The sequence below is a fragment of the Tursiops truncatus genome, chromosome 17 (genome assembly GCF_011762595.2).
Source record: "Tursiops truncatus isolate mTurTru1 chromosome 17, mTurTru1.mat.Y, whole genome shotgun sequence".
In the NCBI taxonomy this organism is placed as follows: domain Eukaryota; kingdom Metazoa; phylum Chordata; class Mammalia; order Artiodactyla; family Delphinidae; genus Tursiops; species Tursiops truncatus.
The window spans coordinates 74,217,295-74,236,784 of record NC_047050.1 but is presented as its reverse complement, the minus strand read 5'-3'; the positions used below and the strand labels follow the sequence as shown (position 1 = coordinate 74,236,784).

The window sequence follows — 19,490 nt, the reverse complement described above, 5'->3', positions numbered from 1 at the left end:
CTCTGGGAAGCCTTCCCTGATTGCTCCTCAGCTGGGCAGGGAAAATATTCCATGTGCTGTTATACCAGCCCAGCCATTCCCCCTCCCTCTCATTTACCCATCCGTGACACCAGCACAGCTTCTCTCTGTGCCTGTTTCTCTGTAGACACTAAACTTTTGGGGGTTGGGGCTGGGATTTTGTCCTGTTGAGCATTGGAGCAGCCAACAGGGCATCTAAATGGAGGAGGCCCTTAATGTTTAGTGAGTTCCTTTCTTCTCTCCTTCCCTCTTTCCACTGACGGTGCCTCAATTAAGAACGACAACCAGGGCTCTTACTTTTTTAGGGATGGAAACATGAATCAGATCAGGTCCCATCCTTCAAATTGCTCACCTTCTCCTGGGGACAGATTAACCGTGTGCACCTCGGCCAGACCCACGAAAGACCCGGGAGTAACTTCCGTGCCTGGGGGTCCGGCAAAGCTTCGTCCAGCGCGGACCTTTGAAGGACTCTGGGCGATCGTCACGGTGTCCCTGATACCACCTGGTTCAGCTGAGTCCGTGACTTCGGGAAGGTGCATCCTTGCAGTCTCTACATTAAACAATCGCCGCTTTATCTCGCGGTGCCTCGCATCAGGGTCCATTTACCTCGGGAACATTTTTCATTTTCCTTCCCGGCCTTTATTTATTGCAGGCAATTCATCTTTCTCTCGGCGCCCTTTGCTGCCTCCTAGTTAATTGCTTGTTGTTCAGAGTTTTGTGGTGTTTAAGTCTTTGTTTTTATCCATGGAAGCCAACGAAAGTGGAACTAGAAAGTAGAGCATATGTTTGCTTTTCTAAAGCTATTTTTTATTCTCCCACACATGACTGCTACAAGGAAGCCCAGCTTCAGGTGGCGGTTTCCAGTGACAGGGACGGAGCTGTGAAGTAGAGGAGCGGGCCTCTCTGCCCTTCTGCCTGGCACCGTAGTGGGCAGCATCGGGCCCGTGCCCGCCAGGTTCTGAGCCCGCTCTCTGAGTCAGAGCCGGCACTCAGTGGGCGCCCCCGGGGCCCGTGCATCCCTGTGGGCCTTGGGCAGCCCCGTGAAGTGGGAGTTTGCAGGGGCTGAGTAGTTGCACCAGAGTCGTGGAGCTGCGGAGTCTAAGAGCAGGGAGGCCCAGGTGTGTCTCACTGAGATGCTCTCCTGTCCCCACTTTCCCTCCTTAAATGAAAGTGGCTGCTTCCCTGGCGCGACAGCCCACCCCGTGTCCAGGCAGTTACCGCTCCAGGGGTTTTCTCCCCGGCCGCTGAGAGCCTCTGAGTGCTGACAAACGGGAGAGCCCCCCGGGACCCCCTTGCTCCCGCAGGGGGAGATGGCAGGGACGCCCGGAGGCCCCGAGGCCCGAGGCGGCGAGCCTGCAAGTCGGGCCCCTACCCTTGCCTCGTTGCTGAAGGAGACGCGAGGATGCGGGCTGTGGCCCGGCCGGCGCTGGGCCTGCTTTCACACCCGGGCAGAGCGGCTCCAAAACCTGCGCCCGCCTCTTCTGCCTTTCCTGGGAACAGAACCTGAGCCTAAACGGGCCCTTCACCGCTCGGTGTCCCTTCCATGGAACCCTTGTGGGCCACTCACCCCATTCCCAGGCACCAGCCCCTCCCACTGTCCTCTGCTTCCCAGCCCTGCGGGTCACTTCCAGGTCCAGGGCCACAGTGCACGGGCGGTCCTTTGGATCTTCACGAGATCCCTCCTTGGGTGGCCCAGTGCATTCCACCCACTGATCCCGCTGGACCCGCCGGGCTCTGTGAGGCCTTAAACCCAGAGCTGCGGGTGATGACGTTGGGGGGTGCCTGCCCCTTGGGGGGCCCCTGCATCTCTGGGGAGGCTAGGTCGTTTGCCTCAGTGGGCACTAAAGGGCACACTGTTCCAAGGTGTGCTGTCTTCATCCCTGAGGGAGCTTCTGGGTGCACGTTTTCTATCTTAAGGACCAAATCTCGTCTAACGTCGTGCCATGAATTCTGTTACTTCGCTGGTGTGCGCGATGCTGTTTAGAAATGACACGATGGCAACTCTTCGTCATTTCCTGAGAACTAGGCAACCTCAGAGTGGCAGGGGCTGGGAGGGGCCGGTGCCTAGAGTCCCCCAGGGCCTCAATCTCAGCACAGCCTTGCTGTGCATGGAATCCCTTCCCAGACCATCAGAGGCCCTGCCCCGGGCCTGGAACAGCCCCTGCTCAGGTGGCCCGCCCCCTGAGGCCTGCCCGGTCACCCCTGCTCACCTCCCATCAAATCCTGTTTAATTATTCCTCACTGCCTGCAATTGTCCTTTACGTTTGTGTGGACATGTGCTTATTATTGGCCTCCCACTAGGGCACCAGTTCTCCCAGCGGTGTCTCCAGTGCTCATGCATGCTTGGCACAGAGCAGGATCTCAAAACATATGTATTGAATGCGTAAGTGATATCCACGGATAGAATCTAGGGGGAGAAGAGGCTGTAATCATTGTAAAGGGAACTAAATAATGTGAAAATTATTTTGTGGGTCTTCTGCTCTATGTCAGGCTCTGTACAAAGAGCTTTGTATCATATCCAAGCTTCACCACAATCCTATGAGGTGCAAAGACAATCCCCTTTTTACAGATGAAGAAATTGGTGCTCAGAGACGTCAGGCAACCTGCCTAAGGTCACACAGCTAGGGCCTGGTGGTCAGGAACACAGCCCAGGCCTGTCTGACTCTGCTGCTGAAACTCTCAATTGATGCTAATTCCTTTCTGTTCTTACAGCATCTTATACAGGGCTTGGAACAGAGAGGCTCTCAAAATACAACTTGAATGACTAAATCGTCTCTTAGGACAGAATCTAGTTAGAAGATGTTTTAGTCATCCTAATGTGAGCCCTGCAAGCTCGTTTCCTGTTTTCCATGGCAGCATCTCAGAATGTTGGAGACAGCAAGAACCTTCCTGAAGTCTCATGGGTTAGGTGCCACTGATGCCGAGTGGTGTGTTAGCCCGGGGATGCGGAGACAAGTGAGGCCGGGTGCCCACCCACAGGCGGCTTCCTCTCATCTGCTGCGAGGTTCCCCTTCCCCAGGGACGCAGTGTCAGGCCGGTACATCCCACCGTTGCCTCCGTGTGGGCATCGTGGTTGGGCTCCTCTGAGGACCCCAGCTGCAGGACTCAAGTCAGCCCCCCCAGACTGGTCCATGTGGTTTTGTAGGGGGTCATGGATAAGTTTGTGCTGCTGATGGTGGAGAACCCTGAGTGAATAACTGACCTGCTGAGTCGGTTTCCTACCACGGCTGAGCGACCGCCTGGGATTCTCTTGACGGCCAAGGTGGCGGGTGTCAAGCCTCTGTCACAGCCGAGTACTGAGGCTCTTGCGGGTTCTGTAACCCGCTCAGCATCACACAAATATGTGACTGAGCTGGATGACCCCCGTCCCGCCAGCTCGCCTGAGCCCAAAGTTCGTGTCTTTTCCATTACTTCGTGTGGCCAGTGAGCAGGGTCCTCTCTCAGAGTCATGACAAAAGGAAACGCGCCTTTCCGTTAATGCAGAGTCACGAAGAGTTTTCTTCTCTCTGATGTTTCGCTCTTTAAAATCATGCAGTTTAAAAGCTGCTAAATTATAATTCAAGCAGAGTCCAAGTGAATTGCGGAAATGTGGCTGCAAGAAGGAAAGCCAAAGTTGCCACTTAGCCTGCAGAGCCAGGCTGTGTGAGCCGGGTGTCCCCACGTGGGCTCCCTGAATGCCAGCCACACGGCCAGAATGGTGGCCGACTGCTTACTCCATGCTTGCCTGTGATCCAGGACTTTCACGAAGGCTCATGTTTCATCGGAAACCCCAGCGTCTCTGCCTGTTTCCTGCAATTGGCCATGGAAACAGAAGCTGTCCATCTCCTCCCTCTGCTGTTTCTGTTTTCACCTGGGAAATGGATTTGCACAGTTCCTACGCTTAAATCCTGCTCCCCCAGGGCAGGACGGGCTGGCCGCCTTCCCAGAGAGCAGATGTGCTTTTCCTCTGTCTCCCGGGCTCCTCTGGCCAAACTCACTCCTGGCTCTTCTCTTTGGACAGGTTTTGACCTGATGGATTTGTTCAGTGTGAAGGCGATCTTGGGGGAGAGAGAGAACGGGGCGCAGAGTTCCTACGTCCGGATGGGAGCCTTCCCTGTGGTGCAGAGGACTGAGTGAGTGCTTGCTTCTCCTTCTAGACCTGCCCAGGACGCCTCTGAAAGGGTGGGCAGGCTCTGGTCAGCACGGTTGCCCACTGAGCACTGGGCAGGGATTTTGCCTACAGAGTGCCTGGTGAGGTCACCCTGAAATGAAGCAGCCGAATCACTGACCCGGGAATTCAGCCTCGTTCTTAACCATGTATTACCGTTGACGTTATTGGTCCCCTGGTCCTTCTACACTCACCTGTCCGTGAGGTGTGGTGTTCATCCTCCATCCATTCATGCCTGCGTTTTTCTGTTCGTTCAGTAAACTACAAACGTTCATCATTATGGCTTAGATCCACGGCACCTACTGTGGGCCAGCCACTGCATGACACGCGGGCAGAGCACCACCCAGAGTCATGTAGTCGTTTTGGCCAGTGGAGACCCAGTTCAGTGTTTGCTGGGTGCCTGGCCTTACACAAGTCATGGGAGGTCCCTGTGCCCCAGTCATGGCATCTGTTTCATCTGAGGTGAATGTGTCCGCCTTGCAACGTCATTTGAGAGGGTCATGATGCAAAGATGAGTCCAGGGTCTGACACCTGTGGGGTCTCCAGTCCAGGGCTAATGATGACACCAAAATTAATGTTCCGTTCTTCTCCTCTCAGGCAGAATGGTCTTTTGAAAATGAAAAGTGATATTTTATCTTGACATTACTCTTCATCTTAAAACTCTTTAATTACTTCTGAGTGTTCTTAAGCTAAGGGCCTGGGAAGACCCTGTGGGTGATCTAGCCCCGTGCTGCCTTTCTGGCATCAGGTTCGTCCTGGCCTGTCATTGTCTGCACTGCCCTCTCTCTACCCCTGCTTGTCCTTCAAAGTACAGCTCATCTGTCCTGCTTTCAAGGATGCCTCCCCCTAACTCTGAGGTTAAGCCAGGCCTCCCCTTATTTTCTCTCCTCACAACCTGTCCTCCTGCATAAAATGTAGCAACATTGAAGCCAGCGACTCGATTGTGCAATGAGTCATTTGCAGACTGTCTCCCCAGCTGTGGGAGAAGCTCCTGGAAGGGCCTGAGTCTGGTCTCTGCTGCATCCCAGCATGGAGCTGAGCCCTGCCTGGAGGAGGGGATGACTCAGTCCACGATCAGTGAGAAGCCTCCGTTAGATACTAGCCTGGCAAAGGTGGGCTTTGCCACGTCAGGCCTCAGAGCTTGCATTTTGCAGGCATGCAATCGTTTCTCCAGCTCGGTGGGCGTTCTCTGAGTGCCAGCCTTGCACCAGGACTGTATCGGGCCCTAACGTCCTCCACGGCTCACAGCGCCAGCATCCCGGGACAGTGCTGGTTCAGAACAGGAAATGCTACGTCAGTTTCTCTCTCTGGGTCCCGTTTCCTCACCCTGCGATGGAGACCATATCACAGTCAGCAGACCCTCAAGGGAGGCGTGCCTTCCTGACTGTGGGTGTTGTTCTGTCCACACAGGGGCTGAGATACAGATGCTGGGTGATCTTAATCACCTGGTCCCATGCTCATTTGGGGGCCACACAGGGATGAACAGAATCCAGGTTCCATTTCCCACTTAACTCCCCTTACTTCTTTGGCCTAACTTGTCCAATTCATCCATACCACTTAGAAACAGAAAAAAAAAATCACAGGCAGCTTCACTTTAAAGCAAACGTACAAGGGGATTCCTTGGCAGTTAGGACTCCACACTCCCACCACAGGGGGCTCAGGTTCGATTCCTGGTGGGGGAACTAAGATTCTGCAGGCTGCACGGTGTGGCCAAACATGATAATAATGATAATCCAGCAAACGTGTAATAGAGAAAGAACAAAACAGGGAGGAAAGCACGCGTTACACAAATGCGGTGGGGAGCCCAGCAGAGGCCTCCCACTTGCTGAGGGTGCCGTCTTTCTATCAGGGCATTCGGAGCAAACAGCACAATGGCTTTGGACTCTGCTCTCTGGACGTGGGGCTGAAGTGTTTCTGGGAAATGGATTTGGGCTCATGTTATGCTGAGTCGTCCTGAGAAGGAATTTCTACATGGTTTCGAGTTTGTTTTAATGGCAAAACAGAAACAATCAAACCGACAGAGCTCTGACGTGTTGAGTGAGAATAGCATCCCTTTCATTTCTAATGCAATTTACGCAGATACATACCTACACGTATAATTTTTAATGTATGGGTTAATTTTGTTCATAATGAAAAGGGGTGTCAATATTTGTATTTTTCTTACTTGCTAAACGTTTAAAGGGCACTTTACACACCTTATCTAACTTATTTCTCACCACAGTAAAATGGGGGGAGCAAGGCTTGTGTTATTCTCAGCATTTATCTGGTGCGACATTTGAGGCTCAAAATGGGACAGTAACCTGTTCAAAATCTCATAGTTCCTAGGAGGCAGAGGTTGGCCTCAAACTCAGGCCAGTCCTTCAACTCCAATCCCTTTACCCTCTCCTGTATATCTGTATATATACACAGCCTAAGAAAAAGTATTAATCTCTCGATAGAGAGAGAGAGAGAGAGGCACACCCCGGAGATATTGCGGGTTTGGTTCCAGACTACTGCAATGAAGCGAATATCAAAACGAAGAGAGTCACATTTTTCGGTTTCCCAGTGTGTATAAAAGTTATGTTTACACCGTACTGTGGTCTTTCAAGTTCGCAACAGCATTACGTCGTAAACACAGTGCACATATCATCGGCACTGATGGACTTGCTTGGTGCAGGGTTGCCACAAACCTTCAATTTTAAAAAAAAACACAGTATCTGTGAAGCACAGTAAAGCTAAAACACAACAAAACGAGGTGTGCCTGTAGATAGAGATATAAATGTAAATATAGTTATCAATATATAGATATAGTGGATTTAGATACATAGCATATTTGTATATTATACATACATGTGCGTTGAGAAGTAAGTGTGTTTAGAAAAGAACAGTAGCATAGTTGGCCTCATTAATGCAATGAGAAGAAGAAAAAAATTGAAGGGCAATGTTCATCTGAGGCTCCACAGCCTGTGCCCGTGCAGAGCGGTGGGGAAGCCCCGTATCCCTCCCGTGTGGCAGTGACCTAGGACGTCCCTGAATCCTGGGAAGGCCCGAGGGAGTAAAGGGCACTGCTCCCAGTGCCTGGACGTGATCCTGGGTGAAATCCCAGCCCAGAGAACGACTCTGGACGGCTGGGCCAACTCCCGGCTCGGATCTGTGAACCGAGATCACAGAGGGAGGACCAGTCTGTACTCACAGGTTCTACAGCCAAACGAAGGGTCCCTCAGGGTCCACGAGTCTGAGAACCAGAAACCCAGACGCCTCCTCATTTCCCTTCCTGGCTCTCTGGCCAGACAGTTTCCACCTCCTCCAATGCAGAAGGCAGCGCCTCGCATTCTTTGCCCCTAGAGCAGGGTTTGGCCCGCCGTGAGTGGGAGTGCCGGGCAACAGCTGGCGGTTAAGAGGAGAGCTCTGGAGACCCGCCGCTGTCTGCAGGGGAGCCTCTGCTCGACCGCTGAGCAGCGGGGTGCAGGAGTCACCCCGTGAGAGCCTGGCCGCCCTCAGCTAGGGCGGGGGCATCACAACACCGTACATCCGTAGCTTCTGTCGCGGAACAACGTGCATGCGGAATTTGTAGGGGAAAGGGCAGTGCAGGGCTGTCTGGGCTGGAGCTGCAGGGGCCGAGGGATCCTCCCATTTGAGGACCTGGTCCCCCGAACTCAGGAAACCAGTGCTCTGTGGAGACGGAGGATGTCCTGGCACGTGGGGCAGGGACCACGCGGGCTAAGATGTGACAGTGTGGCCTTGCCGAGGGGCAGCAGGCAGGGAGAGGTGCAGCACTCAGCCACATTTGGCCCCGCGGCGGGGTGGCAGTTCAGCATTTATTACTGATTCTGGAGAGATGGAAGCAGACGAGCACTGCGGGGGTGGATTTGACAGGACTGAGGGTGGGTGCACCGGGACAATGAAGGGGCCACAGCGAGGGCCAGCGGAGGGTTGAATGGAGGCCCTGATTGAAGGGAAAGGCGGTAAAGGCAGGCGAGCAGGTGGACTTTAGAACCCTAGGAGGTCAGAGTGGCAGGACTTCGTGACCCCGGGGTGCGTGGGCCTCCTTTGCAGCCTCTTCTCTCAGCCCGGCGCCATCTGTCTCTGTCTCCCTCCAGGGATGTGTTCCCGCAAGGCTTGCCTGATGAGTACGCCTTTGTCACCACCTTCCGGCTCCGGAAGATGTCTCGGAAAGAAGACTGGTACATCTGGCAGGTCATCGACCAGTACGGCATCCCGCAGGTGTGAGCAGCGTGCCTTGTCCGGTGCAGATTTCCTTCTCCTTCTCGTGGGCTTGGCATCAGCCACCGTGTTTTCTCCTGGGGTCTCTGTCCTGGGCCTGGGAGATGGAGGGTCTGGTGTCCACAGAGGCGCAGGGCAGCTGCAGGGGCTGGCAGACCACCAGAGGGCTGCACTTCTTCCTTGACGGTCAAGTGCCCGTCACCTGGTGGGGCAGAACGCCCAGTTCCTGTCTCAGGGGCCCTCAGCCCAGCCAGGGAGGTGGCAGCCCGTGCTGCTGTCCTACAGCACGTGCTTTCTTAGCAGCACGTTCATTATGTAGTGCAGGAAACTGGCTTAGAGTCAGCACGACCTGGGTTCAGACCTCGTGTCTAGTCCTTTCTTGGTGTGGCCTCTGACACACGTTCACTTTCTTCTTTTTTTTTTTAAATTTTATTTATTTACTTTTTATACAGCAGGTTCTTATTAGGTATCTATTTTATACATATTAGGTATACATGTCAATCCCAGTCACCCAATTCACCCTACCACCACCCCCCGCCCCCCAGCTTTCCCCGCTTTGTGTCCATACATTTGTATTTCCATTACTCTAGGAGGTGGGTCAAAAAAGATCTTGCTGTGATTTATGTCAGAGTGTTCTGCCTATGTTTTCCTCTAAGCGTTTTATAGTGTCCAGTCTTACATTTAGGTCTTTAATCCATTTTGAGTTTATTTTTGTGTATGGTGTTAGGGAGTGTTCTAGCTTCATTCTTTTACATGTAGCTGTCCAGTTTTCCAGCACCACTTATTGAAGAGACTGTCTTTTCTCCATTGTATATCCTTGCCTCTTTTGTCATAGATTTGTTGACCATAGGTGCATGGGTTTATCTCTGGGCTTTTTATCCTGTTCCACTGATCTATATTTCTGTTTTTGTGCCAGTACCATATTGTCTTAATTACTGTAGCTTTGTACTATAGTCTGAAGTCAGGGAGTCTGATTCCTCCAGCTCTGTTTTTTTCCCTCAAGATTGCTTTGGCTATTTGGGGTCTTTTGTGTCTCCATACAAATTTTAAGGCTTTTTGTTCTAGTTCTGTAAAAACTGCCATTGGTGATTTGATAGGGATTGCATTGAATCTGTGGATTGCTTTGGGTATTACAGTCATTTTCACAATATTGATTCTTTCAATCCAAGAACGTGGTATATGTCTCCATCTGTTTTGTGTCATCTTTGATTTCTTTCATCAGTGTCTTATAGTTTTCTGAGTACAGGTCTCTGACCTCCTTAGGTAGGTTTATTCCTAGGTATTTTATTCTTCTTGTTGCAGTGGTGAATGGGATTGTTTTCTTAATTTCTCTTTCTGATCTTTCGTTGTTAGTGTATAGGAATGCAAGAGATTTCTGTGCATTAATTTTGTATCCTGCAACTTTACCAAATTCATTGATGAGCTCCAGCAGTTTTCTGGTGGCGTCTTTAGGATTCTCTATGTATAGTATGTCATCTGCAAACAGTGACAGTTTTACTTCTCTTCCAATTTGGATTCCTTTTATTTCTTTTCTTCTCTGATTGTCGTGGCTAGGACTTCCAAAACTATGTTGAATGGTAGTGGTGAGAGTGGACATCTTTGTCTTGTTCCTGATCTTAGAGGAAATGCTTTCAGTTTTTCACCATTGAGAATGATGTTGGCTGTGGGTCTGTCATATATGGCCTTTATTATGTTGAGGTAGGTTCCCTCTATGCCCACTTTCTGGGAGTTTTTATCATAAATTGGTGTTGAATTTTGTCAAAAGCTTTTTCTGCATCTATTGAGATGATCATATGGTTTTTAATCTTCAGTTTGTTAATATGGTGTATCACATTGACTTATTTGCGTATATTGAAGAATCCTTGCATCCCTGGCATAAATCCCACTTGATCATGGTGTATGATCCTTTTAATGTGTTGTTGGATCCTAGTATTTAATGTGTAGTTGGATCCTTTGCTAATATTTTGTTGAGGATTTTTGCATCTGTATTCATCAGTGATATTAGTCTGTAATTTTCTTTTTTATGAGTTTGGGACTATTCCTTCCTCTGCAGTTTTTTGGAAGAGTTTGAGACGGATGGGTGTTAGCTCTTCTCTAAATGTTTGATAGAATTCACCTGTGAAGCCATCTGGTCCTGGACTTTTGTTTGCTGGAAGATTTTTAATCACAGTTTCAATTTCATTACTTGTGATTGGTCTGTTCATATTTTCTATTTCTTCCAGATTCAGTCTTGGAAGGTTATACCTTTCTAAGAATTTGTCCATTTCTTCCAGGTTGTCCATTTTATTGGCATAGAGTTGCTTTTAGTAGTCTGTTATGATGCTTTGTATTTCTGCAGTGTCCATTGTAACTTCTCCTTTTTCATTTCTAATTTTATTGATTTGAGTCCTCTCCCTCTTTTTCTTGATGAGTCTGGCTAAGGGTTTATCAGTTTTATTTATCTTCTCAAAGAACCAGCTTTTAGTTTTATTGATCTTTGCTATTGTTTTCTTTGTTTCTATTTCATTTATTTCTGCTCTCATCTTTATGATTTCTTTCCTTCTGCTAACTTTGGGTTTTGTTTGTTCTTCTTTCTCTGGTTCCTTTAGGTGTAAGGTTAGATTGTTTATTTGAGATTTTTCTTGTTTCTTGAGGTAGGATTTTATTGCTATAAACGTCCCTCTTAGAACTGCTTTTGCTGCATCCCATAGGTTTTGGATCATCGTGTTTTCATTGTCATTTGCCTCTAGGTATTTTTTTTTTCCTCTATGATTTCTTCAGTGATCTCCTGGTTATTTAGTAACGTATTGTTTAGCTTCCATGTGTTTGTGTTTTTTACATTTTTTTCCCTGTAATTGATTTCTAATCTCATAGTGTTGTGGTTGGAAAAGATGCTTCATATGATTTCAGTTTTCTTAAATTAACTGAGGCTTTGTGACCCAAGATATGATCCATCCAGGAAAGTGTTCCGTGCACACTTGAGAAGAAAGTGTAATCTGCTGTTTTCGGATGGAATGTCCTATAAATATCAATTAAATCTATCTGATCTGTTGTGTCATTTAAAGCTTGTGTTTCCTTATTAATTTTCTGTCTGGATGATCTGTCCATTGGTGGAAGTGAGGTGTTAAAGTCCCCCACTATTATTGTGTTACTGTCGATTTCCTATTTTATAGCTGTTAGCATTTGCCTTGTGTATTGAGGTGCTCCTGTGTTGGGTTCATATATGTTTATAATTGTTACCTCTTCTTCTTGGATTGATCCCTTGATCATTATGTGTAGTGTCCTTCCTTGTCTCTTGTAACATTCTTTATTTTAAAGTCTATTTTATCTGATATGAGGATTACTAGTCCAGCTTTCTTTTGATTTCCATTTGCATGGAATACCTTTTTCCATCCCCTCACTTTCAGTTTGTATGTGTCCCTAGGTCTGAAGTGGGTCTCTTGTAGACAGCATATATATGGGTCTTGTTCTTGTATCCATTCAGCAAGCCTGTGTCTTTTGGTTGGAGCATTTAATCCATTCACATTTGAGGTGATTGTCAATATGTATGTTCCTATTACCATTTTCTTAATTGTTTGGGGTTTGTTTTTGTAGGTCCTTTTCTTCTCTTGTGTTTCCCACTTAGGGAAGTTCCTTTAGCATTTGTTGTAGAGCTGGTTTGGTGGTGCTGAATTCTCTGCTTTTGCTTGTCTGTAAAGCTTTTGATTTCTACGTTGAATCTGAATGAGGTCTTTGCTGGGTAGAGTAATCTTTGTTGTAGGTTCTTCCCTTTCATCACTTTAAATATATTATGCCACTCCCTTCTGGCTTGTAGAGTTTCTGCTGAGAAATCAGCTGTTAACGTTGTGTATGTTATTCCCTTGTTGCTTTTAATTTTTGTTTGTCTTTAATTTTTGTCAGTTTGATTACTATGTGTCTCGGCGTGTTTCTCCTTGGGTTTTATCCTGCCTGGGACTCTCTGCACTTCCTGGACTTGGTGGGCTATTTCCTTTCCCATGTTACGGAAGTTTTTGACTATAATCTCTTCTTATATTTTCTCAGGTCCTTTCTCTCCCTCTTCTCCTTCTGGGACCCCTACAATGTGAATGTTGGTGTGTTTAATGTTGTCCCCGAGGTCTCTTAGGTTGTCTTCATTTCTTCTCATTCTTTTTTCTTTATTCTGTTCTGCAGTAGTGAATTGCACCATTCTGTCTTCCAGGTCACTTATCCGTTCTTCTGCCTCAGGTATTCTGCTATTGATTCCTTCTAGTGTATTTTTCATTTCAATTATTGTATTGTTCATCTCTGTTTGTTTGTTCTTTAATTCTTTTAGGTCTTTGTTAAACATCTCTTGCATCTTCTCGATCTTTGCCTCCATTCTTTTTCCGAGGTCCTGGATCATTTTCGCTATCATTATTCTGAATTCTTTTTCTGGAAGGTTGCCTATCTCCACTTCATTTAGTTGTTTTTCTGGGGTTTTATCTTGTTCCTTCATCTGGTACATAGCTCTCTGCCTTTTCATCTTGTCTGTCTTTCTGTGAATGTGGTTTTTGTGCCGCAGGCTGCAGGACTGTAATTCTTCTTGCCTCTGCTGTCTGCCCTCTGGTGGATGAGGCGATGCTTGTGCAAGTTTCCTGATGCAAGGGACTGGTCATGGGTAGAGCTGGGTGTTTCTCTGGTGGGCAGAGCTCAGTAAAACTTTAATCTGCTTGTCTGCTGATGGGTGGGGCTGAGTTTCCTCCATGTTGGTTGTTTGGCCTGAGGTGGCCCAACACTGGAGGCTACAGGCTCTTTGGTGGGGCTAATGGCGAATTCTGGGAGGGCTCATGCCAAGGAGTACCTCCCAGAACTTGTGCTGCCAGTATCCTTGTCCTCATGGTGAGCCACAGCCACCCCCTGCCTCTGCAGGAGACCCTCCAACACCAGCAGGTAGGTCTGGTTCAGTCTCCTCTGGAGTCACTGCTCCTTCCCCTGGGTCCCTATGCACACACTACTTTGTGTGTGCCCTCCAAGAGTGGAGTCTCTGTTTCCCCCAGTCCTGTCGAAGTCCTGCAGTCAAATCTCGCTAGCCTTCAAAGTCTGATTCTCTAGGAGTTCCTTCTCCTGTTGCCGGACCCCCAGGTTGGGAAGCCTGACGTGGGGCTCAGAACGTTCACTCCAGTGGGTGGACTCCTGTGGTATAAGTGTTCTCCAGTCTGAGTCACCCACCCAGCGGTTATGGGATTTGATTTGATTGTGACTGCGCCCCTCCTACCGTCTCACTGCAGCTTCTCCTTTGTCTTTGGATGTGGGGTATCATTTTTGGTGAGTTCCAGTGTCTTCCTGTCAATGATTGTTCAGCAGCTAGTTGTGATTCCGGTGCTTTCGCAAGAGGGAGTGAGCGCACGTTCTTCTACTCTGCCATCTTGAATCAATCTCCACGTTTGCTTTCTGAGTCTTGATGTTCTTAGCTGGAAAATGGAAAACAGAAAACCTCCCAGGAACGGTTAGTGGAAGCGCCATGTGGAATGATGTCTCTAAAGCATCGAATGCTGCCTGATGTGTGATACAAGTTTTCATGGTAGTCTCTGGTTTTACCTTGAACGGAGCTCTGCAGCTCGCCTTTGCCCGTGTCTGGTGCATGCTGGCCCTCAGTCCCTGTGAAGGTAGGCCCACCTGTCAACAGCACGCAGCCGAGTGAGGGGGGACCTGTCTCAGGCCCAGGCCACCAACACCATACACTGATCTGAGATGCAGACCCGATCCGCTTGTCCTCGGAGTTCGTGGACCCACCATACCTATCATTTACCCTGGTCCTCTCTTGAAGAATGAACTGTGTGGCGACATTACTCACCTTCAGCTGGGGGACACTGACTTTATTTTCACTTGGGGTTGAAATAAAATAAAAGCATGCTCAAGCCATTGCACTGCGGTAGCCGCACTCACGGGCTCCTCCCCCAGAGGCGACTTCCTCCATGGCAGTGAGCTCACTTCCCGTGGTTGAAGCCGGACCCTGCCCCCGAGGGCACCTCTTATCCACACTCACACGCGGTCAGTAGGAGCCAAGGACTGTCCCGAGTGCTTCACAAATCTTAACTCAGTCCTCCTAACAGCCCTATGGGTAGGTTCTGCTGTTACCATCTTACCGAGAGGAGCCTGACCCACAGCAAGCTTTAGGCCTCTGCCCATGTCTTTGTAGGTCGTGAGGGGGAGAGGTGGGATTTGAACCCAGACAGTCGAGCTCCAAGTCTGTCTTTTGACCGCTGTGCCCCGCAGGCTCTGGTCCCCATCCATTAGTCCTGTCGAATGACCCTCCTGCAGCGTCCCTGGTCAAACTGAGATGCAGAACCATGGTCAGCCTTGACCGCCCAGTGGCCTGATTTCCTGAGTGTGGGAGGCCGACTGCAGGAGGTGAGACTCTTCTCCAGAGAGCAGGCAGCTCGTCGTGACCCTCACCCACCTCCATTGCAGACGCGCACGTCTCCAGTCTCCCGGGGTCCTGTGCTGTGGGCCTGGGCACCTGCCATGGCAGGCCTATGGGGCGAGCCCGCACCACCCCTCAGTCTGGGTCCTCTTCCTCCATGGCGTTTGCAGGGCCGTGTCGGCCTCCTCCCCTCCTTCTGCCAGAATGAGCCCTGGGCTGGAATCCTGCAGAGCCATGCAGAGACAGAACCTGCCTTTTCAGAGAGGCGCCTGGCTGTTCCGTTCCACTGAACAAGCTTTGGGACGTGCCCTTCGCTTTGGGACGTGCCCTTCGCTTTGGGACGTGCCCTTCACTGAAAATGACGTGGTGGCCACCCCACGCCTCGGGGAAGTCCTGACCGGACACAGGAGAAGTGGACAGAGGCCACGTAGAAGATGACCTGTGAGCCGACCGGTGTGAGCCACGCTGTCACGTGCTCTTTGTCCCGTAGCCCGGTAATAACAGGATCTAGATTTTTACACCATGACCCCACGGAGAATTTACAACCACCCTTGACCGTTGGCATTTTCCCCGTTTGTCCTTTGGAGAGACTGAGGGGCACTCATTCCAGATCTGATAAAGGGCCAGGAGGAGGCTAGTTCTGGAACAGGGTGGAGGGGTAGAGGTGAGACTCGGAACAGGCTGGAAGCCAGTGCAGGGACTGGAGAGTAGGCTCTGCGAGGTGGGCAGGCCTGGGACAGGGAGCCTGGGAGACCGCTGTGGTCCTCTCGGCAAAGGCTGATACTGACTCAGACCAAGTAGTCATAGGGACCTGGGGAGAAATGATGGGATTCTGCATATGTAGTTTGAAAATAGAACCAACAGGGTTTGCTGATGGATCTGAGGCATGGAGTGCCCTCCTGAGGCCCCCCCAGCTTGGACTCGGGCCTGCCGGGCCTTCCTCTGCTCTGTGTGGTGCTGGGAGAAATAGAAACATTGGAGAAAAACCCATGTCCTCGTGAAGCTCCCCAGGTGGCTCAGGGGTCCAGGGCTCAAACAGGTGAAACATTTCAAGAAAGAGACCAGGCTTAATCATGATTATTAGATTATGCTTACGAGAAGTTTCAGGTTATTAGTCAGGGGTTCATAGTTTTGTTTTTCACCCTAACCGTAACATACCAGCAGACAATGCAGTTAAAAATAAATTTTAGGTTCCCCTTGGCTGTGCTGAAGCCATGTGGGGGACCCGAGACAGAGAAACCAGAACACCTGGGTGGTGTCATAAACACTGTGGCTGGTTCCCTGCAGGGCAGTGGGCTCCTTCCTTTAACCTCGGGGCTCTCATTCATTCATTCCCTTTCTGTTGAGTCCTACTATATGGCATGTGTTGTCCTAGCCACTGGGGTTAAAGAGATGAGCAGTAGAGACGGGGGCCTGCTTAAAAGGATGGGGCAGGGCAGGCAGGAAACGGGCGGATGAAATAAATGACCCGAAATGCTTTCATATACTGACCCGAAATGCTCTGAGAAAACAAATAAATCCACATGCCTGAGGATGTGAGAGCAAAGGACCAGGTTAGAATCCAGTTACACGTGTGTGTCAGAGAAGGCTTCACTGCAGTGATGTCTTTGAACTTGCTTCATTTATTGTAGATAGTATTTAGAACAGTGCCTGATGTATAAGTACTATGTATTTTACATATCTATAAATTCATTTAATTCTCATAACAGCTCTATCAAGTAGGCACTATCACCAGTGCCATTTTACAAATGAGGAAACAACACACAGAGGTTAAAAACCTGCCCGAGGTCACACAGCTTAAAAGTGACTTGCCAGTTTGGGTGTGGGCAAGCGGTAGACAGCCCGGAGTTTTGAAGAGCGTTTTAGTAAAGTGTCTCGGGGTGAGGGAGCTGATGAGGTTAAGGGTCAGGGTTAAGGAAACCAAAAAGATATTGTGGTGTCCTGGGATTAGCAACAGCAGGAAGTTCCTGCCCGGGGCCTGGATGGCCTGGGCAGGGAGAGGTTGGTGGTTCGCGGAGACGTCGTGTTCTGGAGTCGTGGAGGAGGGAGGGCTTCCAAAGGGCCCTGGCACGTGGAGGAACATGGCCGTCTGGAACCGCAGGGAAGCTGGGAGGGCAGGAGAGTCAATACCAGACCCCTCTCTCTTCCCGCTCTTTGATTTCCTCTCCCATGGGCCAGACTAACTAGAAGCCAAAGGGCATCGGAGCCCAGGTCAGGAAGTCAAAGGTCAGAGTCTGGGAGTCCAGATCCAGGTAGAGAGAGGTGGAGCGTGGATATCAGGGCAGATGGAGGCCAACCCCATGGAGACTGGACAAGAATATACCCACCCATCCATTTGCTCAGTGAATACCTATTTTCTGTGTCACGTTACGTTCCCCACCTCCGTGCGCTGAGGCAGTATTGATCTTGCCCACTCCTGCATTCCTGACACCTAGCAGGTTGCTTGCCTGTCACAGAGAATGTTCAGTGAGTATCGTGCAAGGGATGAAAGAATAAGCACATGGATGAGCATACGTTCATTCGTTACTTCATTCATTCATTTAAAAAAATTAATTTATTTTATTTTTTGGCTGCGTTGGATCTTCATTGCTGCATGCAGGCTTTCTCTAGTTGCGGTGAGTGCGGACTACTCTTCGTTGTGGTGCACGGGCTTCTCATTGCGGTGGCTTCTCTTGTTGCGAAGCACAGGCTCTAGGCATGCGGGCTTCAGTAGTTGTGACACAAGGGCTCAGTAGTTGTGGCTCACAGGCACTAGAGCGCAGGCTCAGTAGTTGCGGCGCATGGGTTTAGTTGCTCCGCAGCATGTGGGATCTTCCCGGACCAGGGCTCAAACCCGTGTCTCCTGCATTGGCAGGCGTATTCTTAACCACTGCGCCACCAGGGAAACCCCTCATTCATTCTTAAAACGCAGAGGAAAGTAAAACTTCCTTCCAGAGTTTTCAAGGCATTTTGCAGAGGGCTGGAGGGTAATCCAGTGAACAGACAGCCAAGGTCCCTGCCACCGAATTGCTTTGTTCTACCAGGCCTTCAATTTTAGCTGCAAGGTGAGAGAGTTTGGGTTAGTGGATGGGGTCTCAGACTGGCACCTGGTATCTAGACACAGGTGGATTCTGTTCTGCCGTCTGCGGTTTTAAAAGAAGCTGAAACCAGTCAGTGTTTCTGGTCGGTCTCACAGATGAAGCCCCTCCTCACCAGTCCCCTTGTAGTTTCACAAAGGTGCTCTTACCTGCAGAGCCCTCGGGTACTTGAGATTTTGACCCCTGGATTAACGTGCGAGCTCAGATCTTCCATTTAATACAGGGTTTAGATGAGCCTGTAAGGTAGGTGTCAGTAACACCATTGTCGTGAGGAGGACACCAGGGCTTAGGGATGGGAAGTGCTTTGCCCAAGGCTGACCAGCTGGTGAGGGTCACGGCTAGGATCAGACTCAGATTTGTCGGGTCTGACTCCGCGATCTCCCCTCCCCAGCTGCCCTCTCCTCCCTTGGTCCCATGCAGCTCAAGGGGCCTCTGGTCCTCTCCTCCCCAGGTGTCCATCCGGCTGGACGGCGAGAACAAGGCCGTGGAGTACAACGCTGTGGGTGCCATGAAGGATGCCGTCAGGGTGGTCTTCCGAGGTCCCCGGGTCCATGACCTTTTCAACCGGGACTGGCACAAGGTGGCCCTGAGCATCCAGGCCCAGAACGTCTCCCTGTACATAGACTGTGCGCTGGTGCAGACACTGCCCATCGAGGAGAGGGAGAACATCGACATCCAGGGGAAGACCGTGATCGGCAAGCGCCTCTATGACAGCGTGCCCATCGACGTGAGTACTGGCGGGCCTTCTGCAGCCAAGGTCCTGGGGTCACCGGGGAGAAGCCTCAGGCACCACGTGCTCCTGATGTCCCCTGCACCTGTGTGTATCATGTGTCAGGTCATCACCTTGCACTGTCTTAGGAGGGAGGACCCTGACTCAGAAAACTGCCGTATCACCATCACTCATTCACTCACTCATTCATTTAATTATTTAGCCACTTGATCACTTACCATATATATACTGAGCACCTCCTCTGTGCCAAGCACTGTGCTCTGCACTGGGGACACGGGACATATATCTACATGTATATGTAGACAAATCGATGGGCAGAGAAATAGTTACACAGTTCCCTGTAAATTCAGACTCTTTCCCCTTCTTCTCTGATTGTAAAAAAATTGGAACATATAGGAAAGTATATGGAAAATAAGTAAAAATCATCCTCATTTCACCAACCAGGGATATTAAGTGGGGAAGACTCAGTGGCTGGTAATAGCTGTCTTTCCATCACCATTACATCAGTGTTCTTTCCTTCTTTATTCTTTCTTTTCCCTCCTTAATTCTTTTTTCTTTTTTTTCGCTTTCCTTTACTGTATCTTTCTTTCCTCTACGAATGCATCCCCACATCTGTACACACAGACACACACACCGTGAACATGCACACACGTAACACGTGTACACTTACGTGCTGTCTTCGAGCTGAGGTCAGCTTGATCCTTCTGACCGGGAGTGTCCCCTGCTTCTTGAGAAGTGACCAAATCATGATCTGGGATAGCTCTCTCCAAAACCATTTCTTTTCTTTTTTTACACGTACATGTATTTCTGTTATCAAATACAGGGTTGCTGGACGTGTGCTGGAGATTTTGAAATTGATGTAGATAACGTACAGCGTGTATAGTCACGTCTTGCTTCTTTTCTCTCAAAATTATGTGTCTAAGCTTTTTCTTCTTTCAGCTGCTGCATAATCCT

The 19,490-nt window shown here is 49.6% G+C and overlaps 1 protein-coding gene across 1 annotated transcript in view; it reads left to right on the top strand.

Moving 5' to 3' along the window:
• The window catches only part of COL22A1 (collagen type XXII alpha 1 chain), a 261,283-nt gene that overhangs the window by 57,571 nt on the left and 184,222 nt on the right, over positions 1–19,490 (top strand). The window contains exons 5-7 of the mRNA XM_033842909.2: positions 4,019–4,130; positions 8,245–8,368; positions 18,258–18,533. Of these exons, the coding sequence (XP_033698800.1) occupies positions 4,019–4,130; positions 8,245–8,368; positions 18,258–18,533 (512 nt within the window). The remainder of the gene's footprint in view (positions 1–4,018; positions 4,131–8,244; positions 8,369–18,257; positions 18,534–19,490) is intronic.